Raw genomic sequence first — 23,002 nt, forward strand, 5'->3', positions numbered from 1 at the left:
GTGTTAGCAAATCTATCTGACACATTATCTCATCTTCCAGGAGTAGAGAGAGCTCAGGTGATGGATGTAGTCCATGAGTATGAACACCTTTTCAGTGATGTACCAGGTCGTACTAGTGTGGTGGTGCATGATGTTGATGTGGGGGACTCCTCCCCTGTCAAGCAACACCCATATCGTGTGAATCCATTGAAAATGGATGTTCTGAGGAAGGAAGTTCAATATATGCTTGAACATGACCTTATTGAGCCCAGTAAGAGTGGATGGAGTTCTCCCTGTGTGTTGGTTCCAAAGCAGGATGGTTCTTTGCGTTTCTGTACGGATTACAGGTTGCTCAATTCGAAAACAAAGTCAGACTCGTACCCTTTGCCCCGCATCGATGATTGTATTGATCGTGTAGGGAATGCCAAATACGTCAGTAAGTTTGACCTTTTGAAGGGGTACTGGCAGGTTCCCCTCAGTGAAAGAGCGAAAGAACTGTCTGCATTCGTGACTCCTGACGGATTCTTCCAATACAAAGTGATGCCGTTCGGGATGAAGAACGCGCCCGCTACATTCCAGAGACTCATCAACACCGTCACGTCTGGCTTGGTGGGATGCGAGGCGTATCTCGACGACATCATAGTGTACAGCCATACATGGGAGGACCACCTTCTGAGAGTCAGAGCACTGTTTGACCGCTTGACCAGTGCCAACCTTACGGTGAACTTGAGGAAATGTGAGTTCGCCCGAGCAAAAGTCGTGTTCCTGGGTCACATTGTGGGACATGGTTCTGTCAAGCCTGTTGAAGCAAAGGTGGAGACGATCCTGAACTTTCCCCGCCCACAGAGTAAGCGAGAGCTGAGACGATTTCTGGGCATGACTGGCTATTATCGGAAGTTCTGCCATAATTTCGCTGATGCTGCAACACCGCTCACCAACATGTTGCGGAAAGATTCGCAGTTCGAGTGGTCAGATGACTGTCAAGTTGCTTTCAACCGGCTGAAGGCAATGCTAGCGAGTTCTCCGGTTCTTGCAGCGCCGAACTTCGACAAGCAGTTCATTCTTATGGTGGACGCGAGTGACACAGGAGGAGGAGGAGCCCTGATGCAGAAGGACGACAACGGAGTTGACCATCCCGTCGCGTACATGTCCAGAAAATTCAACAAACATCAGCGACGGTACTCCACTGTCGAGAAGGAGACGTTAGCGCTCGTCATGGCTCTTCGTCATTTTGACGTGTACCTGAACACTACAAGGTATCCAGTGCTGGTGTACACAGACCACAATCCGCTTGTGTTCCTGTCGCGAATGAGGAACAAAAATGGACGCCTAACCAGATGGGCGCTAGTGCTACAGGAGTACAACCTCGTGATACAGCACGTACGTGGAAAAGACAATGTCATTGCAGACGCTTTGTCCCGTGGATAAGATAGAAGTACGCATATTTCCACGGATAGGACAAAAGGACACAGATGTGCTTATTATCCATAGATAATAAGACTGGTAATGACTTGGAAACATGAACAATACGAGACAAAAGAAATGTGTTTCCATGCATTTGTAAGAAAATTATATTTCTCATGTTGAAGAAAGAGTGTTATTGATTGCTTTGAAATGATGACACAAACATTGTGTACACTGCTTTAATTTATTCTTTTTGTTCTTGTCTGCAGGGAAAAAGACAGCATGTTTTCCAAATTGTCATGATTTTTGCACCAAAACAGGGCAAAATCATTTCAAGTGATATAGCATGAGTTTTGCTATGTTTTATGCTTTATATGGTGAAGAAAGGGGTTTTCAGTAATACAGCATATTTTGATACAGTGTATAATGTAGACATTGTATTAATTGGAATTGCAAATTAAGTTGCATTGCTGTTTGTAGAAAGCACACACAAACACACAAAAGCTGTTGTTGCTTCTCTTTAAATGCTTAATTTGTAAGAGTTGAAATATTTGTGGCATCACAGAATTTACCAACTATACACATTTTCCATAGCATAGATATCGATTGAGTGAAATTATGACATTATGATATTCATGATATTGTGAATGTGTAAGGTTCATGAGACCATACAGGTGTACAGACATAACCAGGTTATATTCATGTGATATCTTGTTTCAGAAACAGAGAGAGTATAACAGGTGTTCATAATTGCATTGTTTTGCTATACGCTAGTCACTGTACATGCATTTATTGTCTTGAGGAACAAAGCTTTACAGTATTTGAACAGAAGTGTCAAGAAATTAGAAATGTAGAGATGTTTGTCAGACCAAACAGTTGAGCTGAACGCGTTGTTATGTCAGTTTTCATCAAAGGTCAGATTGCTACAAGCTCACCATGTAAAAATGGTTACTAAGTATAGTGAATGGAAGATTACTTCTGTTATTGGTGACATAATACAACAACAAAACCGTATAAAGTTCAGTATTCAACCTGCATGATTGTCAGTGTATGCAGGTTAATCAGTGATATGTGTAGCGGTTTTTCTCAAGCATATGCACATCAAGCTAAGAGAGAAGTTTGATATGTCCATACTTATGGTATATTGTTTCATGATACAATTACAGTGTACACTATTTTGTTCTGAACCAGCAGCATTTCTTAGATTTCGACTAGGTGTTGAAATGTTTGGCCATTTGATACTCATAAGCATTTCAGGAAAGCTAAAGAGAATACATGTTTCATGATTTATGACCAAGCAGAGGAAAAAAAAAAAGAAAAGAAAAGAAGGAATGTTGTGGTTGTAAAGTTTTGCGCGTATACGCACATGCTTGTTCCGAGCAGGTAGTGGATCTATATTTAGACTTAGCCTACGCTCAAGAAAGGTTTTGATAAGGCTCATTAAGTCTGAGCTTGTTTATGTGAAGAATCCACTTTAGTGTATGAACACACAACTGTGCATTTTTTATGTATCGTGTTTCGGAACATGTTTGTAACGACTGTTTGCAGTTTGACTGGAAAGTTCTTCCATAACTTCCCATCTTAAGGGGGGAGATGTGATGCGCCTTGAACAAGGCTAATACCAATAAAGAGGTCCGCAGCAAGTTATCGCTCTCAGATCAAGACATGGCTTCCCAATCGTGGTCTTTTGCAACGTTGTTGTGATGGTTTGGGTGCGATCTGCCAGGAATGGAGCGGAACATTTGATTGTCATGATGTGGTGATTGGGTTGAGTCGTGACAATTGTAAACACCCTAGTTATTACGACAAAGAATAGTCAAATTGCATTGTATTGATCTACTTCACGCATTATCCGCTGGCATGCAATTTTTTCAATCGTGATCCTCTCAGATAGCTTATAGATTGATGTTTTACTGGTTATTAATTGTTATCATTTATTTTTTACCTTGTCATTTATGTTTTATGCAGTCCAAAAAGACACGTATGCGGGATCTAACTGCTAGTTTACAAATTTTGCTATCTTAAATTGAAAAGACCAGCGACAATTCGAACGAATCCTGACACAGTAAGATATCATCAAGCATTCATAGGTCTGTAGAAGTTACCGCAGTACAACACCTAGCTTGATTTTTTTTATTTTATAGACTAAAATATTAATTCCCATCGTTTACGCGAAAGCTCTCTCAACCGTGATTTGTCAAGATTCGATACAATATAAATGATCTTTGTTGGCTAGCTTTTAAATTAGGCAAGATCAAGATCGTTGAAAAGAACACCAACGGGACACTCCAGAAATGATGATAGTGGCTCCAGCCGGGCGCTCTTCAAAGATTATCATCACTGGCAAGCTCTACAAATGTATAAACCGTAGCTAGTGATACTCTTTCTCTGCCTAGACGTCTTGCTTATTTCACTTGCTGTTAAAACTCAGGTCAAATATCCCCCGTCGGGACTGATTTCGAAGCTGAACGCAGGGTCGCGATCTATCATTTTTGACATGGATGACGGCGTGAATGAGAGTAAATGAAAAAAAAAAATGTTTACAGTATATCGATAGATATATATACGATGGGACAGACTTCTGATAACAAAATGCTATACAATCACTTTAAGATTAGGCCCACAGTGGAGGCGGAGCTATAAATAATTCAGATAATACGGACAACGAGTGGCATGTACTGAACAAAATGAATGGACAACCTTCCACTTAGCTCTCAAATAAAGCCTTAAAAGCCGCGATGCAGCATACTACAGATTAGGCCCACAGCGGACCGAGCCGGGGCGCTATGAATATTGTCAGATAACACGGACGACGAGTGGCAGCACTTAATAAAAAATGAATAACTTAGCTCTCAAAATCTAAACTCCCAAAACAGTGAGATCCGATAAGTTTTGACTACTTTACTTATAATTCTATTTGATCAATCTGGAAATGAGTAATCACGAATTTCGTTCAGAACAAAATGTGAAATTCAAACAAACTTGAACAGAATACGTTTCCGTTTTTCTTTTTTCTTGTTTTGCTTTGTTTTGTTACGTTTTTAGTTTAGTTTTGTTTTGTTTTGTTACGTTTTTAGTTTAGTTTAGTTTAGTTTAGTTTTGTTTTGTTTTGTTTTGTTTTTTTTTTACTACAAGCCTCTGAAAACTGTGGTGGAAAAGAAATGGCAGGCCTACCAGGTACAATACCAAGAATAGGTATGACAGGGTTTTCTGGAACAGCAGTTCTAGTATCGAAAAGGCTTAAAAGGGTAATTGATACCACAAGCTAGAGGCTTATCAACAATATAAATACGACTTATCGAAAATAGAGATGATAATCATATTATAACAATAACGGGAGAAAAGATATCAATTATCATAACTCTTACTATGATTTAAGTCATTTTCATCACTATTGTGTTGGTGAAGTTATCATCAGTATAGGCTTATAGCATTACTTTACAATTATCAGCAAAACTGATGTTGCTCTCACAATCATCACTTTGAATTTTATATTATTACTATAAGTAGCAGACGTGCTTGGAGGCGGAAAAGTAAAACGATCTTCGTACCTTCTATAATAACAGCGCAAAGAATTATACGCAAGGAACGGTATTTTGGACATTGATGACTACTAGCAGTACCTGTGGCGTTCAAGACCCTATCTGCTCATGCGCAAATACTAAAACTGTGAACTTGCGATGCTCCGTGTCCGTGTTTAATAAACACACATCACCACCTCGCCTCACCGGAGTCGTGAATTGTGAGAGGAAGCCCTCCGTGCCAAAACCTGACAGGATGGTCTGAAAAACACCAGTAGCCCGCTGGTCGACTATCTGTGCATCCCGTCTACATATGTATTTATTATCTTTCTTACAGTCTATACTTTTTCATTTATCTCATTAATTTGATTTTATGTATTACACGTTTCCCCTTTTTATTTCTTTTATTAAAAAAGAATAAAGGGGTTGCGCCCAACTGGATCCGCCACTGTGTCCGCGTGCGTGTGTGTATGTGTGTGTGCCATTTTTTTTTTCATTTCGAACATTATTACATTTTCTATACTATTTTGACGAAATTCGGACAGAGAATACAACCCATTACAGCGTGTGTGCTTATGCGCGTGCATGTGCGTGTACCTTGTGTATGTTAAACGGAAACAATAAAGGAAGTGATAGTATCTTACAATTTCCGTATTATGTTGTCTTTTGCCTATTCTTACACTGACACGTCACCTAAAATCAAGACTCACTTTCCTTTTACGCAGTTTTTGTTTGTTCTGATGTTCTGAGAACATGAAGTTCAAAACAAGGCATATCATAGATTCGCTTGTATATCCCTATCTCCAAAGCGTACATGGAGACGGATTTTATATTCAGAACTGTCAATGAACTTCATGTGATTGATTTAAAAAACCAGCAAAAAAAGGGCCCTTATTTTATTTTCATTTTTATCTTTATTTCTATTTCTATTTTTCATTTATCTATTTTATTTATTTATTTATTTATTTATTTATTTACTTATTTATTTGTTTGTTTTATTATATTTTTCATTTTATCTTATTTTATTTATTTATTTATTATTTTTTTTTATTTGTTTATTTTTTTTTATTTTTTTATTTTTTTTATTTATTTTTTTTTGGGGGGGGGGGGGTAAGATTCTTACATCCAGGAATACAGAAACGCACTACCCAGACTGTAGTATCATATCATGGCTAATTGTGTGCAGAGTGCGTTATGATGCGTGCGTGTGTGTGCGTGTGTGCGTGTGTGCGTGTGTGTGTGTGTGTGTGTGTGTGCGTGTGTGTGTGTGTGTGTGTGTGGGTGTGTGTGTGTGTGTGTGTGTGGAGGGGGTTATACTTTCAGTTCTTTCTTTTTTTGTTTTGTAAAGAAGGGTGAGTTACCGATTTGGTCTCGCGCTGTTCCTGATTCATTACCCTCTAAAGAATTGAGAATCATAATTCTGTGTTAATCACAGAAAGGTGAAGTCACAGTGGCGATTCATCATTAATGCAGTATAGTTATGAATTATCCACGATCCCTAGTGAACCAATGCATAGCGAAGGGCAGATTACCATGAATCTTTTGTGTGTTGTTCGCACTGGTCAAGCTACTAGTAATAAGTTCCTGGTACGTGCATCCGCGCATTCTGCAAATTTGCTCGGAAGCGATAATGCAACTGGAGCCAAATTTTCGTGAATAATGCAAGACATTCACGTCATCTCAACGCGAGATCCGACTTATCTGTCTTCGTAACATATATAAAATTGTATACGCATTGATTCGTATCATGTATGCCCAATAGTCATGATAGCGTCGGTCTATCTTTGATCTATAATCCTTCATTACCCCCTCCGCCCATCTCCCCCTCCTCCTTTATTTCCTTTTTTTCTCTATTGCACTCTTATAGTATTACTCTAATGTTCCTCTTTCTTTCTTTATATTTCATGGTGTATTATTCTTTCTCTCTTGCCAGACCATTCCCTGCTTTTATTTTCTCATCTACTTATTTTGTCAAGAACTCGGCATGTTTACACTGAATGAGGTTTCTCTGGGGTATAGAGAGCGACCTAGTTGCAGAACTACATAAGAATATAAAAATTGATCGAATTTCTGCGTCCTTCATCTGCAAAGCTATGGCTGAAAGGGCAATTCTTCATGTAAGTGGAGAATAACAAATTTAAGAAATAAATAAAAAAGATGTATTATGCGAGTTTGTAAGACGATGGAAAGCACCCTATACGGCATGAGGATGAATGATTATAATGTTCATTGGCTGCCAGGATGAATGGATTGCTGTGATTGATTGATTTTTTCTGTTCTTGTTCAGTTGTTGTTGGTCAAACATAGATTACCAGCCAAGGGCGCCGGAAGCGGGGGGGCAGGGGTGGCACTTGCCCCCCCAAACAAAATGTTGGGGGGGCAAAACGAGTTTTTGCCCCCCCAAAGTGCCCCCTGTAACAAATAATTAATCACTGATTTAAAGACCAAAATGAACAATAAAGGCATATTTCTTGTCTAAATGTAGTAATTTCATAACTGAAAATGCAAAAATTTTCGCCCCTAACGGGGCGAAAATTATAATACACTAACAACATACAGTATTGTATCTATATACACTAATAGGAACATATGAGTAAATTTAGTGCATAGATGGTAGCCTCGTGTCCTCGAGTGTGCCCGCTGAAACATACCTTTAGTAAACCTTACATTTTTCATTTTCTTCTTTGTTTTCTAGCAGTATAAGAATATTTTTCATTGTTCGAACGATGCGATCACGTTTAAGCTTTTAATGAGTACATTTCAGATAAATTGCAAAGTGAAAGTGGCTCGCTCGTTCTGCCCGTACTTATAGTAAAATGAAAAGTTTTCATAAGTTATTATCATAGTCCTTCGCAGTGATTTCTTTTACTATGTTTAATTCCTCAGAAATTTGATTTAAAATGCTCTATAAAAGCGACTTTTATACTCTGTTTTTACAAAAAGTCCCTACCGTGGGAGGGGGTATCCTCCTCCCACACCCTCCCCCGCTCGGTCGCTTCGCTCCCTCGACGAGGATCTCACACCATCACATAATATACCCCCGTATGTTAAGATCATAGTCCTTCCAACTGATTTTTTTTCAATATGTTAATTCCCTAGAAATTTGCTTTTAAATGTTCTACAAACGCGACTTTTATACAAGTGTACTCTGTTTTCACAAAAAGTCCCTACCGTGGGAGGGGGTATCCCCCCTCCCACACCCTCCCCCCGCTCGGTCGCTTCGCTCTCTCGCCGAGGATCTCGCACCATCACATTATTAATGTACTCCCGTATGTTATGATCATAGTCCTTCCAACTGATTTTTTCAATATGTCAATTCCCTAGAAATTTACTTTAAATTCTCTATAAACGCGACTTTTATACTCTGTTTTTACAAAAAGTCCCTACCGTGGGAGGGGGTATCCCCCCTCCCACACCCTCCCCCCGCTCGGTCGCTTCGCTCCCTCGCCGAGGATCTCACACCATCACATTATTATGTACTCCCGTATGAATCATAGTCCTTCGCATTGATTATTTTTCACTATGTTTAATTCCTTAGAAATTTGCTTTTTAATGGTCTATAAACGCGACTTTTGTACCCTGTTTTACAAAAGCTCCCTACAGTGGGGGGGGGGGGGGGGGGGGAAATCCCCCTTTCCACACCCCCCCCCCCCCGCTTGCTCGCTCCGCTCCCGCGCCGAGGATCTCACATCGCACATAAATGTGCCCCCGTTGACATTTTGCCCCCCCAAAACCAGAAGTGTTCCGGCGCGCTTGTTACCAGCGGTATTTTGTTAAAAATATACATTGATAACAAAATACAATGACTACGGGTGTGGGGGTGGGCATTGGCAGGAGCAGTAAGACGCCGGCCACGCCAATGAATTAAGCCCCCCCCCCCCCCCCCAAAAAAAAAACAAAAAACACAAACAAACAAACAAACAAACAAACAAACAAACAAACAAACAAACGACAACAACAACAAACAAACAAACAAAAAACCCCAAAACCCCCAACCCCCCCCCCAAAAAAAAACAAACAAACAGGCAACACAAAACAAAACAAAACAACAACAAACAAATAATAATAATAACAACGACAACAACAACAACAAAGCAATACTTTCCACTGTCCCTGACTTAGGAGTGCATAAAAAACAAACACGTCTTGTCCATACTGGAAAAAGTACAACTCATTTTAAGCCGTTACATTACACATTACAACTCTGCAATGGTCACCTTCATGCAAAGGACTTTTTGAAATTCTTTTTTTTTCATGCCATTTCAGGAAATGATTTTTATGGGGAAAATTCATGTCTAGCTGTACATCATTTGGAATCTTGCAAGGCGATGACATTTTCATGTAATATACACCTGAAAATTACAACTCAAGAAATATGCTAAAAGTCCCATTCAAATGAACTACCAAAGAGTAATGAAATCCTATTTATAGTTCTGCATGGTTTTGCAAAAGAGTACTATTAATATTAGGTCGCAATAATACAATACTGACCTAGTTTCCTATTTTGGAAATGAATGCTAATAACACATCTTAATTGTAGGTCATAAATTTTTTTCGAAATTAAAAATACAGGTTTATATTTTGATGCCAACGTTTGAGCTGAAACCCTCATCGTATCGAGATAATAATCGAGCCAAGATGTCATAAAATTGCCACGCTGTCAGTGTGAACTACAGGTGCATTTTTTTTTTTTTCATGAGAAATTGCACTGTTAATCTCTTTTTGAAAAACAACACACACGCACAAAAAATGGAAAAATAGGTCACCGCGAAATGGCTTCACAGCTCGACTGGTTTGTAAACATTGAATACCCCTCTCCTTTTATCAATTTCTATCTTTTTTGGGTGGGGGTGGGTGGGTGGGGGTTATAAGTCAATTTGCTCCTTTTTGTGGATGAGCTAATGATGTTAAAAGGATTTAATGTAAGAGATAAATCTTTGGTGCTGGTGAATTTGATGTTAGTTTTTGCCCAATATACGATTTTTCGTTTGTATATACTTAGCAATTTATTATACAACAAAAGCAATGAATGTATACGCATTATTGATAGATTTTAGACAAGAGCTCATTATAAATTTGAAATTTTTAGTTTAAAAAAAGGTTATTTGATTTTACAAAAAGACAACTTTATGAATTAGAGCAGAAGTTGAATCATAAGAACTATATTTGATTAACTGTGGATGCAGAAATTAATATGTTGAGGTGTTATAAAGTGGTGATGTCACACTCATGAAGTATTTGAAAATATTTGAAGTATACTTTCACTAACAGAGGAGTCAAAATTCATGTCATATTATTTTGACAAATAATTGTTAATACCCTTATTTTTTATGTTCTTACATGTTTCGCTCTGTACTTTTTTTGTGAATTTTTTTAGATACATGTATTATGAAATGAAATAAAGTCCCTCGAAGGAGGAAAATGAAAACAAATCAGTCAATTTGCTCCTGCTCGCAAGTCACTGTTGCTATTTTACATACAATGTTCTCCCATTATAGCAAACTGGGTTACAACGCAATTCCAGTTACAACGAAGTAAAACTTCAGGTCTCAAAATTATCATCTATATAAATTTACATTACTTTATTGTTGGGTTGTAACAAAATTTTGGTATAATGAAAGAAAACTGCTGGTTCCGAGGACTTTGTTACACCAGGAGTCCACCATATTCCTCTTTCTTCAGAGTTGTTCAGATTTTGATGAAATTTGACCCATTCTATTAACAATGAGTGGAGTTTCTCTTATTGCAAAGTTGAATCTAAGATGATTTCTATAAATGTGATGGAATAGACTTTGAGAAATAATGGTTTTTTTTTCATGCCAAATTCATCATATTTCAAACCTTAGCAGATGCAGCAAAATAAGAGGTCAAAAAGGGACATGTAGCATTTGATGTCAATATTGCGTGCTTTAATAGATTCTGAAGTGATACATCATCAAAAATTCAACATTGGGTGAATTATGTAAAAAATATTACAAGCTTGTGCAGGAGTCACTTTGCTTAAGATGGCAATACTTACATACTCAGTAAAAAAAACAAACAATATGAATCAACATACATAGTAAATATATATCATGTACAAATAAATTAGTGAATAGTTATAATCTATTGCCATATAAAAATAGATTGGATAACATTTGATTTGCTTTAAAAAACCCACAACACATACATGTCCAATTCAGTAATTATCACCATAGCAATTACTGCCATAAACCTGTGGAATATACACTGTACTATATAGTACGCAGTATTATTGAGAATTTTGTTCCCATATTAACAGACTGCATGACAGACACACAGAAGATGGGGCTTTTTTTTTATACTGTACCACAGTTTACAACAACTGTGACTAGCATATTCTTACAGTTGCCATGGAAGCAGTTATGCAGCAGTCAATCAGCTGCAAACATCAGATCCGTTGTCATGGAAACTGTGATTACTGTAACATGCAATACTGGCCCCACTGCACGACATTATATGACCCAAAGCCCAACAAAATTGAGGAAAATAAGACAATCGATGCACATCCTTTTTTCTAGCATAATGAAAGAGCACTTGACTCTCCGCTTTCGGAAAGCAGGGGGAATAATCGCTACCCTTAACATATGTCAGAGTCATGTTAATGGAATGTGTAATTTTCATGAACAATTAATTTTTATAGAATTCCTTTTATATTTTCTTTATATTGTTGTCCACTCATATGTCATAACCTCTAGTAGTCTCCTCATACAGCAGTTCCAACACAAAAATTTCTAAAATTCATAACTTTTGTATTGATTGTCCCGATTTTCCTCAAACTTTCACTGATGTGTTCTACTAATGTAGGTGCTTTCACTCAATCCACATTGCTCTTTGGGTTTGGGTTCCCTTTAATGAACAGATTAAAAGATTGAAATGAAGAGTTTGTTTGCAAAAACTGGTAAGTCCATATTTGCCAAATGGAGATATTTGCGATTAAAGGTCGAGAAAAATACAGAGAAAAATAAGGAAAAATTTGTTTCTTTTGACCATAACTTCAAAAATGTACCTTTATATGTAGTGACCAATATATCATTTAAAAGGTATTAATTTGTACTTTATGACAGAGACCGTACTTCAAAATCTTCAAAAAATGGACTTATCGGTTTTTGCGAACAAACTCTTCAAATATTAAATCTTGCTATCTCATCATACTCTTAGTCCATCCTCATTTTGATCACAGTTGTACACTTTACATGTACCATTCTGTACATATTATTTTACAATTAAACTTCATCATATAAAGAAGTCAGATATATCAAAATCCTTTTACATCAAGGTGATATCTGCAGGTCTCCAACTCTTGATATTTCCTTATTTTTTTTTATAGCGAAAAATCTGATGTAATATGATAATTGACATGCTTCTTTTTTAAAAATTCCTTGTTATAATAAGGTTCCAGTGTACTCCGCAACATTAATGTCAATCTCCAGCAATAAATGAAATTGCACTTTTTATATATTTTGCTGATCTTTATGTTTACTTTGATGTCATATTTGGGTGCATTAACAGAACTTTGTGATGATTCTTGGTCATTTGGAATGACTGATAAAAGGTGTCCATGAACAATAAGGAAGAACATGAACAATAAGGAAGAAGAACTTATGTGCAAATGGAATTATAAGAGTTGTGATTCTATTGAACACACAGTGCCAAAAGTTTGATACATGGCCAAATTTGTCAAAATCCAATGATCAATTTTGCATTTTTACACAGACATAATCTACTTCAACATATCACTTTGAAGAAACATGCACAATTTTGTGCAGAGTTGGTTAAATATGTGAACAGTGATATTTGCACAAAATTTTCTTCATCATTATCCCGACAGAAACGGAACCACTAATTAAAATGCAAACAAATCCCATTGCATACTACTACATCTGTATACTACATTGTATGCAGACAATAAAAATTGCTAAGTTCCTAAAAAAGATATATAAAGACAAATAAAAGTTCTGTGTAGATACAAATTTCACTAGTCCACGTGTCATATGAGATTAAAATGGTTATTTGTTGCTTGAAATTACATTATTGCATCTATTTTTCACCCATTCAGCAACACTTCTGTATTTGACATGAGTGGTAGGTAACATTTACTCTATATGTTGTTATTTTCGCGTACAGATATTTTCGCGAATGCGGAGTTCACAGACATTTTCACGCAATGTAGTTTGCGCAAATCGACACAGAGGCCTTCATAAGCGTAATAATACCTCAGCGCATGGTAACATTTTTGCATGTTGTTAAATTCGCGGTCCAACTGTGATTCGCAAAATTCGTGAAAATTAAACCCTCGCGAAAATAACAGCTTATATAGTTACTTTATACTGTTAATCAACATGGAAAATACAAGGTACACAAATCATTGGCATATTTCTGTTTTCATGCTGGAATCTCAAACTATAAAACATGCAAAACTTAAACTTTCCACAACACAAAATATTCCCTCTTCACTGCACGATATTACAGAGTACATTTTTCCCCTCGTACAAAATGCTCAAATATTTTTAAATACCCTGCAATTGAGATCTACGGATTTTGTTTTTCCTGCGCTGATAGGAGAATACATACATTGTAGTTAACTTTTTATCTACTCTTTCTGATAGTACCTTCATACATTCCTCTTATTTGTTTCAAATGATATAGTGCATCTGTTCAGTGTCAATCCTGACAGCAAAGATACTGTATGCATCAAATTGAAATTTCCTGTTTAGGCATGAGAGGCTACACATTGTATATGACTATACAGAGGGTGGAACAAGGGATCATGGGAACATGCAGATAGAGGTAATCTTAACACACTTTGCAAGAATGAATACACACTATTTTCAAACACATACAACTGCACTCCACATGTATTTGTATCATGCAATGCAGCTAATGACCATTGCTAATGATTTAGAAGGCAAGCACACACATTGAAAAACAAAGACAAAGTAGAAAACTTTGCTAACATGCAGGGCACTCAGAAACATCTGAAGTACGCCATATATTTCGCGAGTCTAAAATTTCGCGAATCGGGAACTCCCGACAATTTCGCGAGTCGTTAAATTCGCGATCGTGGAGTCCTGCACTGGAACGGAGAACTGAACACTTGTACGTTACATTCACATCGGGATCAGAGTCAATATTTTCGCGTGTCTTTAATTTTGCGAACAGCACCTGCCTCGCGAAATTCGCAAAAATAAGAACCTCGCGAAATATTTGGCGTATACAGTATTAGTTTTGAATCATATGCACCTTTTCTTCATTAACCCATTTTGTGCCACTGACATAGGACTGTGTGTAAATGCTATGTTTAGTTTTGTTGTTTTTTTTCTCTCTCTCTCTCTCTCTTGCTCACTCAATCTCTCTCTCTCTCTCTCTCTCTCTCTCTCTCTCTCTCTCTTGGCAAACGGCTCTAAAAGCACACAAAGGGTTTTATTGAATCTTGAGAGATGCCAAGAGGAGAGCACAGAAGTGTACTTTCATACGAAGCAAGTATTTCAGTTTTGGGGATCGGGTTCATTGTGGTGCTTACCTATTACCCGAAGGGTACAATTTAATGATAATTGACTCGAGACATTAAAATCTCGCGTCATTCTCAACATGAGACTCAATCTGTGCATGCATTGCAAACAGGACAGCTGCTACAATGTCCAGAGTTACTATAGAATATTGCCACACACGGTTATACATTTCTACAGACAGCTAAAAAGTACAGCTTTCAGAGTACATTCATATAAGAATTTCTGTGAGAGAGTTGATAAATCTTGGAAATTAATGGCAAACCTGAGTGAGATTACAAGCCAATTTCATACAGCAAACACACATCCCACTGTCTATATCACAATTGTATATCGTACTGTGTAGTGAATATACAAATGCATTGTTTCTGACTACATGTATATGATGAGATCCTACTTTTGTCATGGTAAAAACAATAACAGAGTATGATTCAGATAGGGTGTAAACGGGCAAAAAGGTCTGCTGTAAGATGATTTCAAAATTAGAGCATTCAAGCATTTTTATCATATCCATTCAGAACACGATGAAGCCTTTGTTTCTAAAGTGTACAAACATGACCTTTTGTAACATTAGTGTTTGCATAATGTATTTTCACTAGCAATTGAAGTTTCACAGCTACGATATTAGAGCCAAGCAGATCAATCTGGATATTTGCAGCCATATGGTAAAAACACATCAACATACTGAGAAACCCCTAAATGAAGATATCCTGACCCAAAAATGTATTCAACTGCTAAGGAAATTTGTGCAAGATCTTTGACAGTACTGAAATCTTTCATTCTTTACTAGGAATCAGTATGACATGAAAAGACACTTTAATGCCAGAGCTCATGTCTCGTGTACTTTTTAAGTTTAACATCGCCCCCCCCCCCCTCCCCAAAGTCTTCATTATTGCAGCACAAATTTGGCCTGAATAAGAGTGGATATATACAGAGTAGGATCATATGCTGCATATATTTGGCATGAATATGCTGTATATATTTGGCTTGAATATGCTGTATATATTTGGCATGAATTTTGAGTGAAGCAACAAACACAAACTCGGCATGAAAAATGCAGAAAAGGAAGATGCATTATATCAGCATCATACCTTTTCAAAGAGAGAATGCTTCAACACAATAAGAATTTTGCAGACTTTGGGAAAGGTATATTTGACCATGGAGCTACTAACAGTTAGCTCCATGATTTGACCAAGAAGTAACAGAATAAAAATGCCTAAAAACACCTACAACCTACAATGAATAATTATGTTCTTGGAACATCATGATAGAGTATACGAAAATATCTAAAAAAAAATTTCATGCAAATGATTAATAGTAGGTGTATTAAAGTTCATGCAGTTGAACTGAGAGAAACAACACAAATCATCATTTCAGTATCTCTGTGAATTTGAACAAATCACCATTGAAGAATAAATATGGTGGTTACAATGCACTGCAATATATAACTATTCATCATGGATTCATCTTCTTGTCTCTAATGATGAGGCATAAACTTTCTATACACACTGTAGTACTATAGTTGAAGAGAGTATCGCTTGAAGGAATTGCTGCACACACTCTGGGACGAGTTTGAAGAGATTCCTCAAGGCATTGGTAGCTGAACAAATTGAATCCTGGGATTACCCATGGCACCACTGTTTATTGAAATATTCCACTGGAATCTTGGGATTTCCAAGGCACAGCTAGCAGATCCAGTGGAACCCTGGTATTTCCTCAGGTACCACTAGTGGATCAAGTGGAACCCTGGTATTTCCTCAGGTACCACTAGTGGATCAAGTGGAACCCTTGGATTTCCTCAGGCACCACTCTTGACACCGATGGAATGCTGAGATTCTCCATGGCACAGCTAGATGTTCCAATGGGATTCTGTGATTCCCAAAGGCACCGCTAGTCTTTCCGATGAAATCTATTGGAATCCCCATGAAACCACTTGATGCTACATTCTCACCCTGGGATTTCCTCAGGCACCAACAGTTCCTCCACTGGGAACTTTGAATTCCCCTAAACACCGTCGGTTGCTCCACTGGAATGCTTAAACATCCTAAAACACCACTGGCTGCTTTACTGGGATCCTTAAATTCCCCAAAACACCATTGGTTGCACCACTCGAATTCTTAAATTTCCCAAATACCATTAGTTGCTCCACTGGAATCCTTAGATTCCCCCACAGCACCATTAATCATTCCACTGCACCCTTAGTCATTCCATCCAAGCCAGCTGTGGCAAACCAGCAGGTAGATCATGGCCACAAACGTTGTGCTGAGCATCATGGGAAAACCGACCCTGCGGAGATACAAGGAAGATTATTAAGAGGAAATTACCCAGATGAGATGCGATTTCATATTTCTATTTCAGAGAATGGATGATCAATTTCCAAGAATTATCAGGAAAATGCAAACTGCATTCAAAAATAGCTGGCAATTCACTGAATCTGAAAGTGTCTCCAAAGAACGTTTCACCTGCTGTTGTAAATAATGAAATTGAAAAATATTCCTCTTAAGGGTCAAATATTGCAAGTGTATGTAGAAACTAAGTTGATTCATACAATTGTAGAAGCAATGCACCTTGTCCTGTCCAAGGCATGGTATTATTAAAGTGAACTGTACATACGTATGCACAAGGTATTTCACATTTACTCATGCATAACATGATCTTGGATATTAAAGAGTCCTGATATGATGGGTTTTTGTCTTTTTGACAAACGCTGGAATAACTGACACACCTTCACAAGAGAAAACATCAAGATGAATTTGAATAAACAGTTTGCATACTTTGAAATTCATAGATATGTACACGACAGATTGGAAATATGACTGGAATGAGTTGTGGTCCAGTGGACTTTTATTCAGGAGGCCAAGGGTTCAAAGCCTCCCACAGCACTTGTGTCCTTGAGCACATCACACAACTTCAGGCTGCCTCATTATAATGATCACAGAGATAGCCAAATTTGGTTACAGCAAGAGGATCTGTCCCATGAAACTGTACTCAAGTTTCCTAATTCTTTTTTATTTTTTTTTGTGTATGTCCATTTTTAACAATTCATAGTTGTTATAATGAGAAAATTCTTGCAGTCTCTGAATATCTTGTAATAACAACGTTCACCTGTATTAACATACACCTTGCTCCTCTCTACTCTTGAGTACACAGGAGGGAGCTGAATATTGGTGTAGGAGAATCTGGCATGTGCCATTCTGGCCAGAATGCCCCAAAGGTATTGGAGTGGGGGTACTGTAGGTGCAAGCGTAAGTGACTGGAGAAATAATATGCTTGAAAGGATGTTCAGTATCATATTCCACATACTGAGAATCTTGCTATAGGATTGGTCAAGAGCTGATCATGTGATAAAGCATAGTTTTGCCCATCACATCACATGAGAAGAAAAGTTCGTTACACTCTATGTTGATAGTCCCTTTTGTTTCGCTGATCTCTTCTGTCCATACAGTCCTAACGCGAGATGAGTACGCGCGAAATAAAAGTGCGTTGCACTGTGGACTATCATTTAACTAGGTCACTTGATAGTCCACAGTGCAACGCACTTTCACTTCGGTGCCATGCGGTGCGCGCAGCAAATTCATTGTTTTGTCATAAGTACGCGCACACGTCTAAAGTAAACTATGTAGCCTAAGCCCTAAGGATACCCAAAGATAGCTAAAACGGTTTCAGATGTGAAATAAAATGGGAATTTCTAGGACCCTAGATGTGGAATATAAAGCAAATAATCAACTTTTAATGTCAGGCAATGAGACAAACTATCACTTCCTCGGTGAGCTGAATGTGTACGCTATCTTACCTCAGCTGCGCTTCGGAAAGATAGCTATATCCAGATCGCCTCGGAAGTGACAGTTTGTCCCATCACCTTCACCAACGTTCGTTATTTGCTTACCACTAGATGGTGGATAGGTACGGTATCAATAAAACAAGCATCCATCATCACTTACTTCAGGAAGTCAACAAAGGAGAATCCGTAACCGTGTTGGTCTGCGATCCCCGCACACACCACATTGGCCGACGCCCCAATGAGTGTTCCATTGCCCCCAAGACACGCCCCAAAGGCCAATGCCCACACCATGGGCTTTAGGGGAAGCCCCAGTTCTTCCCTCTCACCAAGGTCCAGGACGATAGGAATCTGGTCCAGAAATCGATGAGAATGGAGTATGGTGATCTTCATCAAATCCTTTTTCCTTTTACAATATGGCACATACATTGTACCATGCCTCATTGATATCTAATGGCAGTCACAAAATGCTGGTACTGCTTTGATATCTTGGACATATTTAAATTCCTGTTTGACAACCTCACTACAGTATTATCTTGCTATCTATGAGAGATACAAAGAAGATTATTCTACTTTGAATTAGCTATACTTCAGTTTCTAAAACAAATAGTAGCATAAGTTTATACTCTACAAATACTCTACATTTTGAATGCAAAGACTACTGTCAAAAAGCCATGCAGTTCTATAACCATGACTAACAGTCTGTGAGCAATGTTGGCTTGAAAAAAAAAAACGAATTTGAAAAGAAACAAAAATGATTATAAATAGGAAACTACAGGAGAGACAGATGAGATGAAAGTTTCCTCCACAGGACTAAGCACTAAAGAGCAGAGCACTAGGTCTCTGCTGCTTGCAGACTTGAAACTGGGGACCTCAAAATTGGCAGACCATGTTTTATCCACTGAGCTACGATTACCACTCTATGGGAAAAACCAGCTTTACTTGGGAGTTCCCTCAATATGACAATTAAGCTTTCATAGACATTACAGACATGGTCATCTTTAAAGGAGCAAACATGGACACAAGTTTGGTGATCTGGGTGTGACTCTCCCAGGGGTGGTACATACCATCGCCGTGGTGAACGGGATGTTGTCGATGAAGGATGAGGCGAGGGCCGACACCCACAAGATGAGGATTAGGGCCACGGTCAGTCTGGACTCCTCTGGTACGTCCTGCATGGATTAACATGACATCAACAGCCAGGTCAGATTATCCCTCACGCATTTTAACTGACACATCAGGAGTCAAAAAACAAAAACAAAACATGCATGTAAATGTGATCAAAGGTCAAAGGTGAAAGGTCATTCAATGACCATCCTCCAGTATGTCCTGCATGGATTAAAGTGACAAGCAACAACCAGGTCAAATGGTCACATGTGTATTAACCCATGAGGACGGACTAATTTTGCTTTAACACACATTTCCCATAGACACCTGACCGAGTATTCTCGAGGCTCTAATCTAAATCCATCTGCATATAAACAGTTAACCACCATCAGTCACAATGTTCAGAGTAAACCCAAGATTCTACAAGGTTTTTAAATTTCCATGGCCTTTGCAAGGGAGCCACCAGGTTCTTGCAGGCAGAAGATTAAATTGTATCATTGCTATTATCCTTCATTAATGAAATTCCGTTCAACGATTGGTCCACATACAAGTCACTGGACCAAATTTACCATTACTATGTTGTTGAATATGTTGAAACAAAATGCTCATGGAGGAAAATGTGCTATGTTGTGATGACATTCTTGGTAAAGTGTACTAAAACATGACAGCTGTCATACATATGTGATTCACTGAATTTTTAGGACTCGTCTTCAATGCGTTAACAATATTTAACTAGAAATGTCGCTTGGTTATACCCCCGCCAAACAACATTTCATAAGCTTTGGTCAAAACAACATTTCATAAGCTTTGGTCAAAAAACTGAGGAAGTAGTTAAATCCGCAAGATCTTTCCTTGATCTTCTGCCATTAATATGCCGTTACCATGGCAACGTACTTTCGGGTACTGTCGAAAAATGCGTCTTGCACATCTACAACCAAAGGCACACATCTGTACCAAGTTTCATGTAAATTGGGCAAAAACTGAGGAAGTAGTTTGCAACACAAAATTTTCCATCATTTTGGCTCATAATATGTGAGCGTGTTACCATGGCAATATACTTTTTGTAACTGTCAAGAAATGTGTCATGCTGACCTATATCCTAAGACAAACATTCAATATGAATTCCATGAGAATTGGAAGAACACTGATGAAGCAGTTTTGCCATGAAGCATTTTGCCCTATATTTTACCAATAACATGCCGTTACCATGGCAACGCACTTTTTGCCACTGCGGAAATATGTGTCTTGCACATTAACATATTCAGATGAACATCTGTACCTAATTTCATAAAAATTAATCAAAAACTGTGGGAGGAGTTCGCGACGCAAGATTTGTACCCATTTTTGCCCATAATATGCTGTTACCATGGCAATGTACTTTTGGGTACTGTCAAAAAATACGTCTTGCACATCTACAACCCAAGGCACACATCTGTGCCAAGTTTTATGGGAATCGGTTGAAAACTGAGGAAGTAGTTCGCGACGCAAGATTTGTACCCATTTTTGCCCATAATATGCCGTTACCATGGCAACGTACTTTTGGGTACTGTCAAAAAATACGTCTTGCACATCTACAACCCAAGGCACACATCTGTGCCAAGTTTTATGGGAATCGGTTGAAAACTGAGGAAGTAGTTCGCGACGCAAGATTTGCAACGGACCGACCGCCCGACCGACCGACCGCCCGACCGACCGCCCGACCGACTGTCCGCTGATTCCTATATACCCCCTTCAAACTTTGTTTGGCGGGGGTATAACAAGTTTAAACAGAACTTATTCCTATCAATTCTGTTTCCAATCTACTTCAATTGTGTTTTTGTTTTTTTTCCAGTAGATATCTACAAAAAGGGTTGTGATATTGCACATTAGTCATGTGGAATAATTGGTGTATTATGACGTCGCTGGGGCGACAAGACCTCGTATCTACAAAATGTCAATTGTTCAAGAGAGCCAAAAAACATGGCAGCCAAAGCACCGTGGCGAATGGGAAAGCCTTTCCTTTGACATACCGTGGTGGCTTCATTTTTGGAGCAAGACAGTTGGAATTTGGACAGGAGATCACTTATTAAACCCATTATTTGATCATTAATATAAAAAAAAAGTCATTTTCACCAAAATTGTAGATACAAGATCTTGTCACCCCAGCAACAATAAGTAATCTGTATTATTATTAGTTTTATTATATCATATTTTGCAGCAATTTTGGAACCTATGGCACCACATTAATGACTCCATACAGATAGAAATAAATATTTTTGAATAACAACACTATTTTCTCACCTCAATAAGGTCTGCTACCAGATCTCCAATGTACTTGATTAATCCAAGTTCTGTAAGTCCCTGCAGACCAAACCATGTTGAAATCATATGATATCACATGACATCACAACAAATTAGATCATACAAACACGATGACAAAACTACTACACTCTTCCACAGCAGTATGACTTTATGGGATCAAGACAAAAGCTCTTCAAGTTCTTCATGTAAGTGAAACCTTCACTGTATGGAAATTTTAGCACAGCTGCAATAATCTGTAACATTTTCACTTCACAGCTACAGAACATGCTTAATCTACTGTGTGGTAACATTTTCACTTCACAGCTACAGTACATGCTTAATCTACTGTCTCGTAACATTTTCACTTCAGAGCTACAGTACATGCTTAATCTACTGTGTCGTAACATTTCACTTCAGAGCTACAGTACATGCTTAATCTACTGTGTGGTAACATTTTCACTTCAGAGCTACAGTACATGCTTAATCTACTGTGTGGTAACATTTTCACTTCAGAGCTACAGTACATGCTTAATCTACTGTGTGGTAACATTTTCACTTCAGAGCTACAGTACATGCTTAATCTACTGTGTACACCCAATATTTTGCAAGGCTTTTATTTTCTCAAATTTCTTGAGTCTGGTGCTATTGGCAAGTTTAAAGAGACGCTCAAATATTGACTCGATCCCGATATGAATGTGACATGCACATAATACATTTCTCCATACAGTACTGTACTTCACAATTATGAATTCAGCCACTTGCGAAATCGTCAGGACATCCTGATTTGCGAAAATTTAGACTCGCTAAAGATGTGGTGTGTATTGTATATGTGAATGTGCAAATCAACAGGTTTCTGCTGTGTATGGGAGTGTGACCCACTGATCTGTATAGGAGGTTTCTGGATATCTCATGGGCCAATCGCTTTTAAGACACCATGACGCCATCTTACCATGCACATCGCCCATACGTTTGTGTACAGAGCTCACGACATCACGTGATCTTGGTGACAGTCTCTGCTGGAAAATGTGTGCCTCATAACATGGCGGCGCAGTGGCTTCACCTGTTTGTACAGCATGAATGGGCCCATGAGATATCCAGATACCTCCTACAGAGATAAGTGGTGTGCAACTTACCTCCATTAGAACAAAGAGGGCAGCAAAGAAGAGGAGGGTGGCCCACTCCACACGATGCATCACATTCTCGATGTCATGCACATCGGCCAATAGCAGCAAAGCCACGGCACCAATTACTGCAATCCAGCCTGTGATACATTGCAAACACATGCAACACATCAATGGTCAAAAAAAAAAAAGGCATGCAAATGAACTAAGGTCAGAGGTGGAAGGTCATTCAATAACCATGCTCAGCAGCAATTTTTTTTTTTTTTTTTTTTTTTTACTGATAGG

The 23,002-nt window shown here is 38.3% G+C and overlaps 1 protein-coding gene across 1 annotated transcript in view; it reads right to left on the reverse strand.

Moving 5' to 3' along the window:
- Positions 1-16,436: 16,436 nt before the first annotated feature.
- LOC140234954 (P protein-like) overlaps positions 16,437-23,002 on the reverse strand; it is a 34,327-nt gene continuing 27,761 nt past the window's right edge. Inside the window, exons 13-17 of the mRNA XM_072314992.1 lie at positions 22,730-22,857; positions 21,597-21,656; positions 19,277-19,381; positions 18,373-18,560; positions 16,437-16,717 (exon numbers count right to left, since the gene is read on the reverse strand). Coding sequence (XP_072171093.1) covers positions 16,630-16,717; positions 18,373-18,560; positions 19,277-19,381; positions 21,597-21,656; positions 22,730-22,857 — 569 coding nt within the window. The 3' untranslated portion in view covers positions 16,437-16,629. The remainder of the gene's footprint in view (positions 16,718-18,372; positions 18,561-19,276; positions 19,382-21,596; positions 21,657-22,729; positions 22,858-23,002) is intronic.

Source organism: Diadema setosum, chromosome 11 (assembly GCF_964275005.1).
Source record: "Diadema setosum chromosome 11, eeDiaSeto1, whole genome shotgun sequence".
Classification (NCBI taxonomy): domain Eukaryota; kingdom Metazoa; phylum Echinodermata; class Echinoidea; order Diadematoida; family Diadematidae; genus Diadema; species Diadema setosum.